The 14338-nt window shown below is 38.9% G+C and overlaps 1 protein-coding gene across 2 annotated transcripts in view; it reads left to right on the forward strand.

Moving 5' to 3' along the window:
• Positions 1-14338, forward strand: part of STX18 (syntaxin 18) — a 68895-nt gene that overhangs the window by 51180 nt on the left and 3377 nt on the right. For both annotated transcript variants that reach the window (XM_076335932.1, XM_076335933.1), the window contains exons 6-9: positions 544-659; positions 5205-5293; positions 12860-12918; positions 13759-13828. In XM_076335932.1, coding sequence (XP_076192047.1) covers positions 544-659; positions 5205-5293; positions 12860-12918; positions 13759-13828 — 334 coding nt within the window. The remainder of the gene's footprint in view (positions 1-543; positions 660-5204; positions 5294-12859; positions 12919-13758; positions 13829-14338) is intronic.

Below are 14338 nucleotides of genomic sequence, written 5' to 3' on the forward strand. Positions count from 1 at the left end.
AGATAAGGATCACTTTCATCCTGGTTAAACTGTTCTTTAAAGCTAGTTAAACAAAAATATTTGTTTCAGGGAAAAGCTAATTCTATTGTATTTTCTTACTTTACGATAATTGACAATATAAAGTAAAATTGTAATTATTACTGGGGGGGGGGGGGGGGAGTAGTGGTGTTGGCTATTGCTACTAAAAAGAATTTTCAGTATGACCAAAACGTTGGTTGGTTTTTTTAAATATATATTTTAATACCCTGGATTTTTGAAAGGAAGTTTAATAAAATGTCTGTGTTTTTATGCTATAGCCTTCAAAATTCTCCTCAACTCTGAACACGTAATGTGTTTTGTTCAGGAGTACTGTTCATGCTTTCTTTGCTTTTGTAATAATATTTCAGTGAAAGTTGCTAAGTACATTTTGTATCTTGACTGGGAAATCTTTAATGTGAAGTTTGCAAGAATTAAAGTGTTGAATTTAATAATCTGTGCTTGTTCTTGTTTTAGAGAAATTCAACTGTGTAATATCAGTTAAATTATAGGCTCTTGTACTTCTAGGTCCAGACTTGAACCTGAGCAGAGCAACGTGTCCAAATCACCTCTTTCTGCTGAAAAATCTTCACAGAATCCTTTAGATGATTCTGAAGAAAAACTTTCTGCTGAGGAAAGCAGAGGTAAGAATAAAACGTAGTTATATTTTACTTTTTGTGGCAAGGCCTGTCTGGTCAATAGTACTTACTTCACATTACAAGGGCCTGTTCCTGTGACTTGCACCTTTTCTATTTTCATCTTCCCTGAGTTGATCAGGCTTTTGCAAAGCAAAAGTGAGACTGCGGAAGCAAAATCTTAAACTTTTTGACATGCTTTTTCCAACCAGTTAAAAAAGTCTTATGCCTTGCTGGATTCCTCAGCCTCTCGATAAACTCTGTGTGAACTTTTTCCTTTTTTTTTATTTTTATCAATATCCATCTACTTACATATCTTCTCAGATCGGTCTGATTTTTTTCCATGTTCCTTTCACTGATGGCAAGGAATTGGAAAGTAGCTCAACAACTTTCTGGGAACATGTTCTAGTTTTTATGCACAGAGACCTTGAGTTGGACACCTCTACAGTAGGAACTCGAAGGTAGAATATGCTCATAGAGGGAAGGTTACTGGCTGGCCAGATCCAGTAGTTTTGGGGATGGTCTTTTCCACAGCATTGAGTTTCCCTGCTGGAAGGATTGTATCTCATCTTTCGGTGGACAGGAGATAGCCAGAAGTCCAAAGCAGTACCTCTGGCCCCAGGGTCATTTCAGCTGGTGCTATTCTTGACAGGATTTGCGAACATTGCTTCTGATTCCTTGGTGGCCTGCTTCTGAGGCCAGGGGATGCAAGTCCCTTCTCTTAGCTCTTTCGGTCTGTCCTGGGATGTGTACGCTGGCAGAACTTCGTTGCAGAGTGCCTTTCAGAGTACCACCACTATGCAGATAATTTCAGGTAGCATACCTAAAAAGAAACCTTGTTTCTGTGATTCTGGAGTTGCTTTCCCTGGCTTGAGTTCTCCTGCTTGTGCTGTCTAGAGGAGTCCAAGGTACCCTGTGATTTACAGCATGAAAATTATTTTTGGAGAGAAACAGAAACTGTATGAAATGTGATATTACATTAGGATAATATTTCATCAAGATAGAAGAAATGCACTGGATGGCCGTAGCATTCTGATAATCAGTTATTGTTTCTTTAGTGATTTTTATTAAAAGAGTAAAGTTCCTCTAGTTGGTGACTTTAGGGCCATAGAAAGGGTGGATTCATGTGAAGTGGGTACTCCATTTCTGGATGAAGACTCTAATACTGAATTACCTCACAGTGTGCGAACGGTTTCATTTTCTGATATGGCATTGCTTATCTTTCTAACCAGTTTGTACTTCTGCAGCCCTATCACTGTGCTTCCCCACCCCGGCCCCCGACACTGAATTTATTGTAAGAAGTAAAGGTTTTGATTATGTGTCGTTTCTAGTGCTTACTACGTTTTTACAGTATGTCTTAAGTGATGCAGCACACAGGCACGTAGATGAGTTTCACCTTAACACGTTATCAGTGTTTTGCAGCTGTGAGCTAGTGCCAGCAGAGAAGCGGCAGTGTAGTAGTATCTTCATTGCCCTGTGCTCTTTCCTTGTTACTCAATGTCTCTGCAATCTCTGAAAGTGTGCACTCCCACCACATAGTGTCATTATAATATTTTAGCTCCAAAAATCTGTGCCACACTGTGGAAAATGCTGTTCTTTGGTTGCCTTGGACGCAGCAAACCACTGCAATAAACAGAAACGAAGCTTTGTTTCTTGCACATTAATTTTGATTACTCCAGTTTTCACTTTTATTAGTTTATGCTTTAATTTTTTTATAAGAAAGTAGGGGTCTCATCGCATAAGTGATGCTGATGCAGTACTTATTAGGGGTTGCTGACTAGTCTTTCAGAAAACTATGAAACTTGTATATCAAAATAAATCTGCCTGAAACAGTTTGTAAATGCACACAGCCTGTGATTCCTCACATAAGTGTAAGTGTTGGTTGCTGCTGCTTACAGAAACCAGCCTTGTGACTTTCACTGGTAGGTGGTTGTCAAAGCATGGGAATAGCATGAATGAGATAACTAGGAAACAAGAAGCTCAGTTTAAATCTGTAGTCTTTGATAACTTTTTTTTTCCAAGTAACTTTTCAAATTTTCAAGAAATTGGAGAAATTATCGTGTTTAGAAATAAACTATCTCATCCTCAGGATGTTGTTGGTTTAGAGAATGGTGATCATTTGTATTTATAAATTTATAAATTGTATTTATAAATTAGCCATCATCAGTGCGCCTGGGACCCTTGCATAAATATCTCAGCTGTAGAGATAGTTCTTCTGAGAGCAGCTTGTGGTCCTGTCCTTAAATTGAACATTAGGATGAACAGCTGAATGTCCTACTTGGCGTGCTGAAGCACAACTTGGGTTTTGTCAAGTTTTTTGGCAGAAACCAAAGCAAAATGTGATTACTTTTGTTCTGAGGCAAAGCACCTGTTTACGTTACAATTATACTGGACATGCCTCATGGTAGGAAAATAGTCTTTCTGGAGATTGCTTTTATATGCTGACAGTATTTATTTGCATATTACAAACTTGACATTTAGTTTATGGAAATAAATGTAAATAATGAGTAGCTTTTCAACTGGTGCACAAGCTTAGCAGCTGTCTCCTTTCAGCATGGAAAAGGGTTCAGAGGATTTGATCATTACTTTGTATCTCTGTCGTGCATTAACTATGTCTCTTTCTGCAAAAGAAATGTAGTTTGGCTTTTGCTGGATGAATTGTAGAAAAGCATTCATGTCAGCTCCATGAAAGCTGCAGAACAACTTTCCCAGTAGCCAGAAACATACTGCAGTGACAGGAGGAACCCTGGGGAGATATGTGTTTCTCACTTACCTCTTACCATAAGTATATTTGCTTATTAGCAATCACATTGGATACAGGTGCTGTTTTTTTAACAGTGCTGACAGCGTCTGAAAGTAATTGGTTCCTCTGGGATAAAATAGGACTATATCTTATTTCTTGGCTCCATAAACTAATTATCTTCTTTTCTTTGAATCCAGTAAATAATTCATTATAATTTTGATATAATGTAAATACATTGATTACCTAAACAAGTAAGTTTTGTGTTTCTGTGAAATAGACTTGAAATACTGATGATACCCCATGGAAAACATAGAGTTGAATCCTTTCTAAACAGTCTTTAAAGATATTCTTGGTTTTACTTCTTATGACTTGTAAGAAAGAACAGATTTTTTTTTTTTTTCTTTTTAATTTACTATATTCCTTATCCACATCCCTCACTTGTAGCATTGTCATTGTTTGTACATCCTGGTTTGGTTGCTGGGAAGCAAAATATACATTTATAAAGGAGACATACACAACAATACTCTTTTATAATATTTATTTTTCAAGAGTTTTCACAAATATTATAATGAAGGATAAAGGGGGAAATTTCTGCTTATAATCCTTTTCATCTATTTGTTCATAAATAGGACTATTCCTTTCAGAGGCTTCCCAAGAGAAGTCAGTATCTGAATGATGATGCATCACTGCTGCTTAGGCAATTGGAAAAAAATTAGGTTTAGAAGGTTATAACAAAACAAATGAAAATACTTACACATCCCTGAAAAAATTGACTGGGATAAACAGGAAGTCTGAAATCTATGAAAAATAAAAACTAAATCTTTCTGTATTTTAATTTGCAACCTGCATCTGGTAAGTCAAAGCAGGTTCAGCGTTGATCCATTGTGGGGTGGTGCAAATTGCTCTATCGGGTTTTGTAAAAATGTCACAGCCAGTAGAGAGAAGAGAGGCCTTCTCAAGGGTGCAGTCTTATCGTTAGGATTTTAAACACTGATGCTAGAACAGCTTCAGAAACAGTAGAATCCTGTAGCATAGTTTCTTTTCTTTCCCATTCTAACTTCTTCGTCTATAATCAGAAGTATATAATTAAGCCTAAAAATAAATCTTCCAGAAGGGAATATCCTAGAAATAGCCGCTCAAGATCTTTTATGCCCGACTCCTGCTAAGATTTATGCAGATGATTAGCTTTAATCAAAGGGGAAGTACTATTGAAATCAGTGAAGCAGCTATGATGTGTAAGGGTTAGTTTGTGGGATCGGATCCAATTCCTGTTATATGCAGGAAGACCCCTTGTATAGCATGCTGTAGGATTTGCACCATAATGTGCAGTTTGAACAGCGTGAGGGAATCAAGTTTGTCCTGTGAACTTTGCTCAAAAGTCTTTGAGAGTCTGTTTTTACTTCTTGGAATGAGGAGCTGGTGGCTCTGCCAAGTCTCATTGGAAGAGAATAGTTTGCATATAGACCGTCATTTTGAAAATTGTGTGTTGTCTTCTGTTAAAAGACAAGTGCTCCGATATTTTGTGCCCTAACAAGTCTTAGTGCGTTGTGAGTTGTTTTACATCCTTCCCTGTCAATATATTAGGGCAGCTCCTCGTAGTTCACAAAATTAAACATACGCGTAGACTTTTGACCCAGTTTAGAAGTTAAAAGTTATTGGTGTAATTTTGTGCTGTAAATGTAGGGTGAATCTCAGTTAATGACAAATGAGATATAACAATTTCACAAGCATTTTGAAATGGATGAAAAATTACTTTCACTTTACTACTCAGTGTCCTGCATTGTCTCAAATGTTTGGTGGTTCTTTCACAGACAGGAATCTGCCTGATGCCCAAAGTAACCTTGGATTATGGGGGGACGGCAAAGGTGAAGATGAGCTGTCACCTGAAGAAATACAAATGGTAAGTGTATCTTGTGTCTTATTGTCCATTTTATTATATTTTCTGCTGTATTCATATGTGTTAAGAAAGTACAGATTCACCCAAATTCATTGTCAGCTTTCATTTTATACAGAATAATGCCATAACAAGACATACCTTCTGCACATGGCTTCCTGGTTCTTCTGGTAGCAGCTAATATTTAAAATTGCTCACATGGAGCCATGAAATTAGTAACAACTATTTTTCAACAATTTAAATTAAAATTGTTTTTAAAACTACAATTATGAATTGCTTGTTTAGTCAGAAAACAATAGAAGTCAAGGCAACGTCAGAAAAAGCATTATGAAACTTCTGAAAGAATAAAGCATTGGCCGTTTTTTACTTGGACTATTTCTAGAACACCCCTTAAATAGTTATACTATCTCAGTATAACTATGAAGTTATACTTCATTTTATTCCTTTTTATTTTTTTGGATTATCAAAATCAGATCGGTTTACTAGAAGGAATAGCTACAAGCTTTCTGTCACAATAGAATCTCATGAATTTTACCTTTTCTGCATTTCCCCGTTATCAGCACATTTATGTATTGTTTGATCCAATTCTGCTTACAGTTGAACTGATACACTACAAAATTTCTGACATAAGCATGATCACTATCACTAACCTATCTGTTAGACTTTTTGATATTCCTAAAATTGATTGTTTTGAACATGGCTCAAAATTCTTAGAAAACCTCTCTACATTAGCACACATTGCCTTGTTTTATATAAAGAAAGAAAAACTGATTTATAACTAGCCAGTAGATGTGTGGTTTTCAAAACGGTGAGCTTTACTAAGGCAAAGGGCTGCTGCAGTATGAATATGTGAAGCTTCCTTGGCAGTGATTAGAGATGTTCCCAGACACAATATGCATCACTCTTCCCGTCAGAGATGAGTAAGTTGTACATAATTACGGTATGGTTTGTCAAAGAGAAAAGGTTCTTCAGAGGCTGCTCTTGATGCTCTCATGCTGTTCTTGAGTGCCAGTCTGAAATCTAAAGGCTTGCTCCTGTTTTCTGTTTTCTTTTTGAAGAGAATTCTTTACGTATTTTCATTCTTCTGTGTTTAGGCACAATATTATTAGGCCCCTTGCTGTAAGCTTCCAGAGGATCAGGAGGAAACAAGCATCAGAGGTGATGGCTCTGACAGGGCTTACTAATAACTGACTACTAAATGTTGGATTGCTTTTTGTAGGCCTCATGCTGTAATTAGGTTTTAAACATGTTACATCCCTTGCCATGGTACTTTGGGAATAAATACATTTCTTTTTCATGAAATCCTTTTATACTTTTTAGAGTAAGGCCCCAGATATCTCACAACTTAGATAAGTTGCCGAAGTCTGAGAGTTTTGTTCTATTTCTGTTATCAAGACTGAAGAAAGATAAACATCTTAAAATGCTGATTTTTGCCCACTGAGGATTTGCATTTTTCCCTGGAATAAGTTCTCTTTATTGACTTGTGAGGGGCAGTGATTCCAGGCCTAAATAAGAGGAAAAAACTTATGTTCACAGTTTCATGCTTTGAAGGATTTCTAGACTCCTAAATCTCCAATCCTAAACTGCTTCTTATACGGCATTTGGACAGCTCTTCCTAGGGGAGAACCAACAGACTTTTTTTTTTTTTTAAAAAGCCATTATTATTCTTTACCCATTCAGAGCCCTCCTGTGCTATGCTTTTTTATTATTATATGTTTTTTAAACTTTTACCGGTTGTTTTACACTGATTTACTTCTGTTGTGCTTTGAGGAGTTGCACTTCCTGTGAAAAGGGGTATAAAAATAATACTGATGTTCAGAGTTAAATAAACTTTTAGCTCAGACAGACTATAATATGTCCTTATTCTTAGCTTACACAGTTCTGCCTATAGTTTGCAAGAAAATGTATAGTATGTAACAGTGCCTTGATGTCAGTGTGATGATTAAGCCGAGAAAAATGATTTGTGCTGGAAACTTTAGATCTCAGTTTTATCAGTCTGCTCCGTGGGAAAAGAGAGAGAAATTTACTAGTCTGTTTAGAGAAGCAGAAGATCAAAATGCTACCAAAATAAAAATAACAGACTTTGAAGTCCTATATATATGTTAATACACTGAAATATTATTACTGCTTTCGTGCCATAGTTTATTCTTAAATTTCCATGTGTGAATTTGCATTTAAAACTTACTTTTGTTATGTACTCTCAGTACTTGTAGGATTGAAAAAAGCATACAAAGGGAAGTTACCACTAGAACAGCCTCCTCTCTGCTTATAATTTATTCTCAGTTTTGCAGAAAGCTGGTTCTGAGCTGGATGTCTGAATCACCTGTTGAATCTTGCTGTGGTTCTGGTTCTGATCTCACCCAGAGCTGCTCTCTCCTGTTGTACCTCGCTGCAGCAGGCTGACAATATGACCACCAGTGGTCAGGGCTGTCCGTGCCTCAGCTCCTTCTCACACTGACTATGAGTCTATGCTTCTGGCACTGTTGTGAAGAAATACAGGCTTGCTTTCTACCTCTCCTGAAAATTAACAAGCATCAGTTATTTCCACAATATGCCTTGGAAGGAGTCTATGTGTTCATTTTATGAACACTATAATTAGCTAATTTACAAAGGCTAGGGATATGTGTGCTGACTATCCTGCAGCAAAACTGCTCTTTCGGTGCATTTTTGAGGAAACTTACAGCTAAGAGTTGGCCTTTATTAGTAAAAGTTGGATACTGTATAATTTCACTCCTAACAGACTTTAAAGTAACTGGATCCATTATGCTAATTTCCAGGTAAATTTGGGTCCAAGCTGTAAATATAGGTGTAACTTAGGAAATAATTTGAGTATTTGAATGTGCATTGCTTTTTTCACTGCTCACATAAATCCTTCATACTAACTTGGCAATATTTAATTACCTCATTGTGCTTTTAATGCAGGAATCAAAGGGTCTTTACAAACAGGTAGCAAACCCTCACAGTTTTAGTTAATTTATTCACTCAAAGGACAGTTCGTTATTTCTCCTCTGCATTATGTTTGCTGTTACACAGAAGTTAATTTCTACTCTTTGAACATTTGATTTGTGAAGCTTGGGTTAACTGCATTTAAGTTACTCAGAAGATCCAGCAGTTCTCAGAAGAGGGTAGGTTACAGTGTAGAAACTGCTGTGTTGGTTTTAAAGTGGAATGTGTTGTGTCAAATAATACTTAACAATTCTCGATCATGGTTCCATGATCCTTCCTGGGGGTAAAATAATGAATTAAAGCCCTATCATATTGCTACAGCAGCAATTTCTATCATTATTTTTCCCACAGGAGAGCGCTTTACATTGTTCAGAATGGTTGGTTGCAGGCTATTGTATGATTTGCACAATAAATTTTGGTTTATAACTCTGAGTACAGGTATATTAATGGTTTTTATAGTTATTGTGAGCAGATGTCTTGTGGTTGCATTGAGAGGGGGAAAAAAACTGGCTCTGCTGTTTGAGTTGTGGAAAATATCTAATTTTCCCTGACTTTATCTTTGTTTGGTTTTGCCTTAAATTCAGGTACAGTACATATAATGACTTATCTCATGGGATAATAAAAAAGAACTGTGATTATTTCTTCTATGCATTAGATTTTTAGACATATCTTAAGCAGTTTGTCACTTTATGCCATACTTTAGTAACAGAATATTTCACTGTCATAAAAGAGGCTACTTTAATAAGCCATAAATCATTGAGCTATACTGATCCCTAGAGTTTTTGGTTTATGTTCCCATCATGTAAATCCCTTTGACACACTGGTATACGATGTGTTCTGCGCTCTAACCTTTTGTTCAATTGACTATTTTAGCATATCTTACCGCTGTCTGCACCAAGCGGTCCCTCAGCCATGATTTCAAATTGCAAAGATCATTTTGCAGTTCAAAAGGCAATCCGTGCCAGTGGAGGGTTTTAAATATCAAAGGGACTTTTTAAAGAATACTTTCTCAAGTGGATTTGTGCTATTTGTAAGGGATTAAAATAATTCACTGTTTCTTTATTGAAAATTTGCCTTCTATATTAGTTATCATCTCAGTTTCTAAGGCAGCAAAATAGGGAATTTTTGATGTTGAATATTTGTCCAGAAATACTTATCCTTACAGTAGTCAGAAAAACAATTACGGCTTCCTGGCCCCATTTAGTCACTTAGGGACCAACCAGTTGACTCAGTGCTAAATCTCGTGGCTCTATTTCATTGCTCTGTTCCTTGGCTTTGTTCTGAGATGACTCCACTAAAACCAGAGACATACAGTGGTGTGAACGTAATGGAGTCCAGTGATGAAACACCTTTAACCATCCGCCACTGTGAAGTAAATATCACTGTATTAGTCAATTATATTTTAAGAAATGCTCTGCTCTGTAGAAGGAGACACTACAGACAGCAGCGACAATGACATTTGAATGTCTTGCAACCCTGGTACTTTTTTATTTAACAAAACCATTGGATCTTTAGAGTGGTACTTCAGGGAGCTGTGCAGTATGTTCCTCTCTGTTCCCCCTCGACCCGTGGGGCTGGGCACCTTCCCTGAGGCCTCTACCCCACATTGAAGGTGACAGTGCCCGACAGCCCTCCTCCTCGTCTGTGCTCTTGGACTCTTGGAGTCCTTTAACCAAGGAGAGAAAGCTGTTCTTGCCAATCAGGTAGACGGTGAACCTCTAGTACAAAAAGAAATTCATATTTTAAAAGAAAGAAAAAACAATTTTTTCATTATTCTTCATGACATAAATTGCCTATGTCAGAAGACTAAACCTTTTTGTATGAGATTCGCTGTTACCCTTCTTTAAACATACCTGTCATTTCACACTCACTTCTGCCAGATTAAACCTACACGTTTCTGATTTCTAACACAGTAACCATTTCCCTCTAAGTCATGCAGGCTGACATTTAATTTGCTGTTGGCAGAGAATCAGGTACTATTTCTTTGAGGTCCTGATGGGCCTGAAGCAAGATGAAACGTTACAGCACAAAGTGTGGGGGACAGTGGCGATGGTGTGGGGTGTGAGAAGGATGGAATGAAGGTGAAGGGTATGAAAGGTGGCTTGCCTTTTCTCGTTTTCTGCACTGCCACAGAGCAACGCAGAAAAGCAAGAAGTCTTGCTCGGCTCCTGCTATCCACTCTCCCTTAAGCCAGCCCTATCTGGTCCTGTGGTGGGATTCAGTTTACTAATCTACCAGAAGACTCAGGTGGAAAAGGTGGTTAGTGAGCTAAAGTGTCATACTGTGAAATCGGACTAGCAGCAGCGCTTGCTTAGGACTCTGTATGTGGGGAGAGAGAGGAGCAGGACAAATTCCTCGGTGGCTGCACTAGATCTTTTTCACTGCACCCTAAGCAGTATACACACTTTATTTCTTCTCTGTGTTAGTATTATGAAAGCACTTGATATGGCAGAAGTTTCAACTGGAACATTCTGGATCATTTCAAGGGTTGCATACATCAGCATCTGAAGCAATGCGTGCGAGGGGTTGCTTAAACTGTAAAGGGAAGATCTTAAAAGACCTGGGACAGGGACGCTGGTGGCATGATTGGGGCAGGGTGGGGGTCACAGTGGTGAGCCAAAGGTCGTCACCAAACGTAGCAGTATAATAATGTTAAATTTACGTACTCCTACAGACTGGCTCTGTGAAAGAAGCTACGGGTCAGATGAACTGTATGTCATATAGCCACTAATTTTCATGTTGCATCTTAATGATGAACTGCGTTGTTGTTTAAACTACTTTGAAATACTAAGTGCTTCATTTTCAGCTATTTGAGTAGCACTGCTCTAAAAGCAGAACACCCATTTGCCTTTCACTGATGTAACACGACCCTCACTGTTGCCATAATTCTCTGCGATTCAGACTTTTTCCCCCTCCTTCCTTCTTTTGCTTTTTGCACAAGATGATCATTGTTTTCAAATACTTACTCTCTTCTCTGGGCAGCACGTCCTTTTCTTGCCAGCTTAAGCGTTGGGCATTTGCTCAGCAAGCAATTCCTATTGCACTGACTGAAAACCAGGTCTGACCTGTAAGCAGTGCTGCTCTGTTGGCATTTTTATCTTTGCCAACACACTGCTCTATCTTAAAAAGGATAATGAGACCTTGCAAGGTGGCTGAGAGGACTGCTGCACTTTTACTGCTAATGAAATTGTAACGTGATTGAATTTATGCCAAAATCCCAGTGTGTTATGTAGGCTAGTTCAAAATAAGGAGATTAATGGAACTAGAACAGGGCTTGCTGTCTTGCACAGCTCCCGTGTCAAATTCTTTGCATTCTGAATCCCATTTTCTGGTATTCACACTGCAGTGTGCATCACCCAGGTTTGTCAGGGGCGCGTAGCAGGTAATGTTTTCAGTAGAAATGTATATCCTGTGTGCTATTTCTGTATAACCGCACAGACCAGGTCTTTCCCAGCTTTGTGAGAGAAGTGCAAAGATCTAGTCAGTTGTGTCCATACCGCAAAGCTCCAGTTGTTACCGAGGCTTTGGCCGTGTAGAATTAATTGGCAGAATACCCTGAATACGCTTACCCTCCTTCCCCCAAAATGGGATCTGTGACCCTTCCGATACCAGGTGCTCTGCTGTCCCTGATGGCAGGAGCCTTCTGGCTGGGGCAGGCCACAGTGCTCCCCAGAGCGTACTGCCCAGGTCCGAGTGGCTGTGGGGCAGGGAGCGGCACGCTGCAGGTCCCCCTCGGGCTTTTAACCATCTGGAGCTGGCTGCCAGACTGCAGGATCGAAGTCATTCAGGCACCTTGAAAATCCCAGCTCAGTATGTCCTAACAGGTTCTTTCTAAAACACAGTCCTTATGATGTGGTTTCCAACAAACTCCGCTACCACATGGGATACCTTTCTCAGCTGTATTTTGGCTGTGCAGATTTTGTTTCAGCAAATCATTGTGTTCACTTGTTCTGTAATGAATCCCAAATGATCTGACAGTCAAGTACATCTACAAAGTCAAACCTTATTTTCCTGTATAGACTTTTATTTATGCTTGTATTTGAAAAATGTAGTGCTAAAAGTGTATTTAAATGTTTCATTGATTACTCATGAGTTTTAAATGGAAGAGGTCTGCTGGAATAACTAAAGCCAATGCGTTTGTAAAGTATGAAGTACTAGATGTCAAAATACTTCATATTGTAGCAAAATCTAAAAGCTCTTAACTTCATGCCATGGGCAGTACATGAGTAATGTGAATGATAATGCAGAGATGTTGTGAAGAGAATCACATGCTTTCACAAGCCTGAAAGCTTTCCCCACTCAAATTTCTAAAATAACAAAAAAGGATGGTTTCATTGACTATATTTTTCCTTACTGTAAAGTAACTTGAGCAAAATCTTCAAGTTACTTTGGGGTTTGTTTCATTTATGGGAAGAAAATGACAAGCATTACCGTGACTGGTTACAAATAAGCAGATTCAGATTGTTCACTTAGGCCAGTATTAGTAATTCTTGAAGATCTTTTCAGTTGAGACGCATTGTAAATAGCTTGCAGGGAAGGGTGGAAGTTGGCTGATCGGGGTGGGGGTTGAAGTAAGTGCCCTGGGTCTGAGCGTGTGAACTCACGTGTGTGATCTCCTTCTTCCAGTTTGAACAGGAGAACCAGAGACTCGTTGGTGAAATGAATAATCTCTTTGATGAAGTCAGGTACAATTCTCTGTTACTTGACAGACTGCTGTGCATGCTGGTCCCATAACCCAGACAACACCCACACAGAGTCAATTTGCTGCAGGACACCCAGCTGCGTGAATTGTGGTGTGGTAGAAGGAGGGACGAAATAGGAGTGCCCGGGAAATGAACTGTACGAGTTTACACACTGTGCTGTCCCACAGTGTAAAGAATGGTTCTGAGTGACCCACAAACTATCCAAAATAGTACTGGTCAAATTTGGAAGGTTTACGTTCTATCTCACTTATCTAAGTTTTAAAAATTAAGTTTTCCATTCATACCGCATTGTCCGCTGCATATACAGACGGCAGTAGGGGAGGTGCCATCACTGACCCCCGTGCAGAGACCTGCCTCTCCTTATGGCAGCGCAGCGGTGCCGTTTGCTCTCCGCTTCTTGTGCAGAAAACCTGAATGGCTAACTCAAGCTAGAGCTTTACTTTTGGATTATTAGTACTAGGCGAGGTGAATTCCGCACTTCACAGTAGCATATAAAAAGGACAAGTCAAAATTAACTACTTGGGGTCCGCCGTGGATTTTGTTGTATTAGATGAAAGAAGGACGATACGCAAGGCTCTCGCAGTGAAGGCCGCCAGCTGGGAACTTCCGGGTGGAGCCCTTCCCAGAGCTCCACTGTGGGCTGGTCGTCTTCCAGCCGCGAACTGGCAGAGCACTAACCACAGGCCTCTGCTGCGTAACAGGCGGCTGACAAAAGAGCCGTGCCTTTTGAATAGCCCGCTTACCGGGCTGGAGAATCTCAATCTGCAGGAGCAAGAAATGTTTGCACTAGTTTCTAATGGAGTCTTTCTGTTCTTTGCCAAGACAAATTGAAGGAAAAGTGGTGGAAATCTCCAGATTACAAGAGATATTCACTGAAAAAGTCTTGCAACAGGTTAGTATAATTTCATACTACAGCAGCAAATACAGCTTGAAGATTTTCTTGGGGGTGTTTTGGTCTTGGTTGCATGCAAGCTGTAAACGTTAAGATTAATCAATCTTTGACACAAATGCGATGGAAAAGATTTTTCTGTTTGTTTTTCAAATGCAAAATCGAGATATTTACTGTTGGCTACTTATTAGTACGTACTGGGAACGGAAGATGTAACGTGTTAGAATGATCCCTCTGCCTCAGAATTGGTGTCCTGTTAAATGCGTTATTTAATAGCATCTTTTTCTGTAAATGGTGGCACCTAAGAGCTGGCAAAAATTAGACAGATTAAATTTGATTCTAGATAAATGGGAAACTTGCTGTTGATCTTGGCGGTCTCCGTTCAGGCTCATAAAATCACAGGTAAAGAAATGGCAACTTAATTGCCTCTATACCTTTGCATCATTGAAACGAAGATGTTAATAATACTAGGTTTTATATTTGAGTTCTGCTTGTTCTCCAAATCCTTAGAAG

This window comes from Aptenodytes patagonicus, chromosome 4, assembly GCF_965638725.1.
Source record: "Aptenodytes patagonicus chromosome 4, bAptPat1.pri.cur, whole genome shotgun sequence".
Classification (NCBI taxonomy): domain Eukaryota; kingdom Metazoa; phylum Chordata; class Aves; order Sphenisciformes; family Spheniscidae; genus Aptenodytes; species Aptenodytes patagonicus.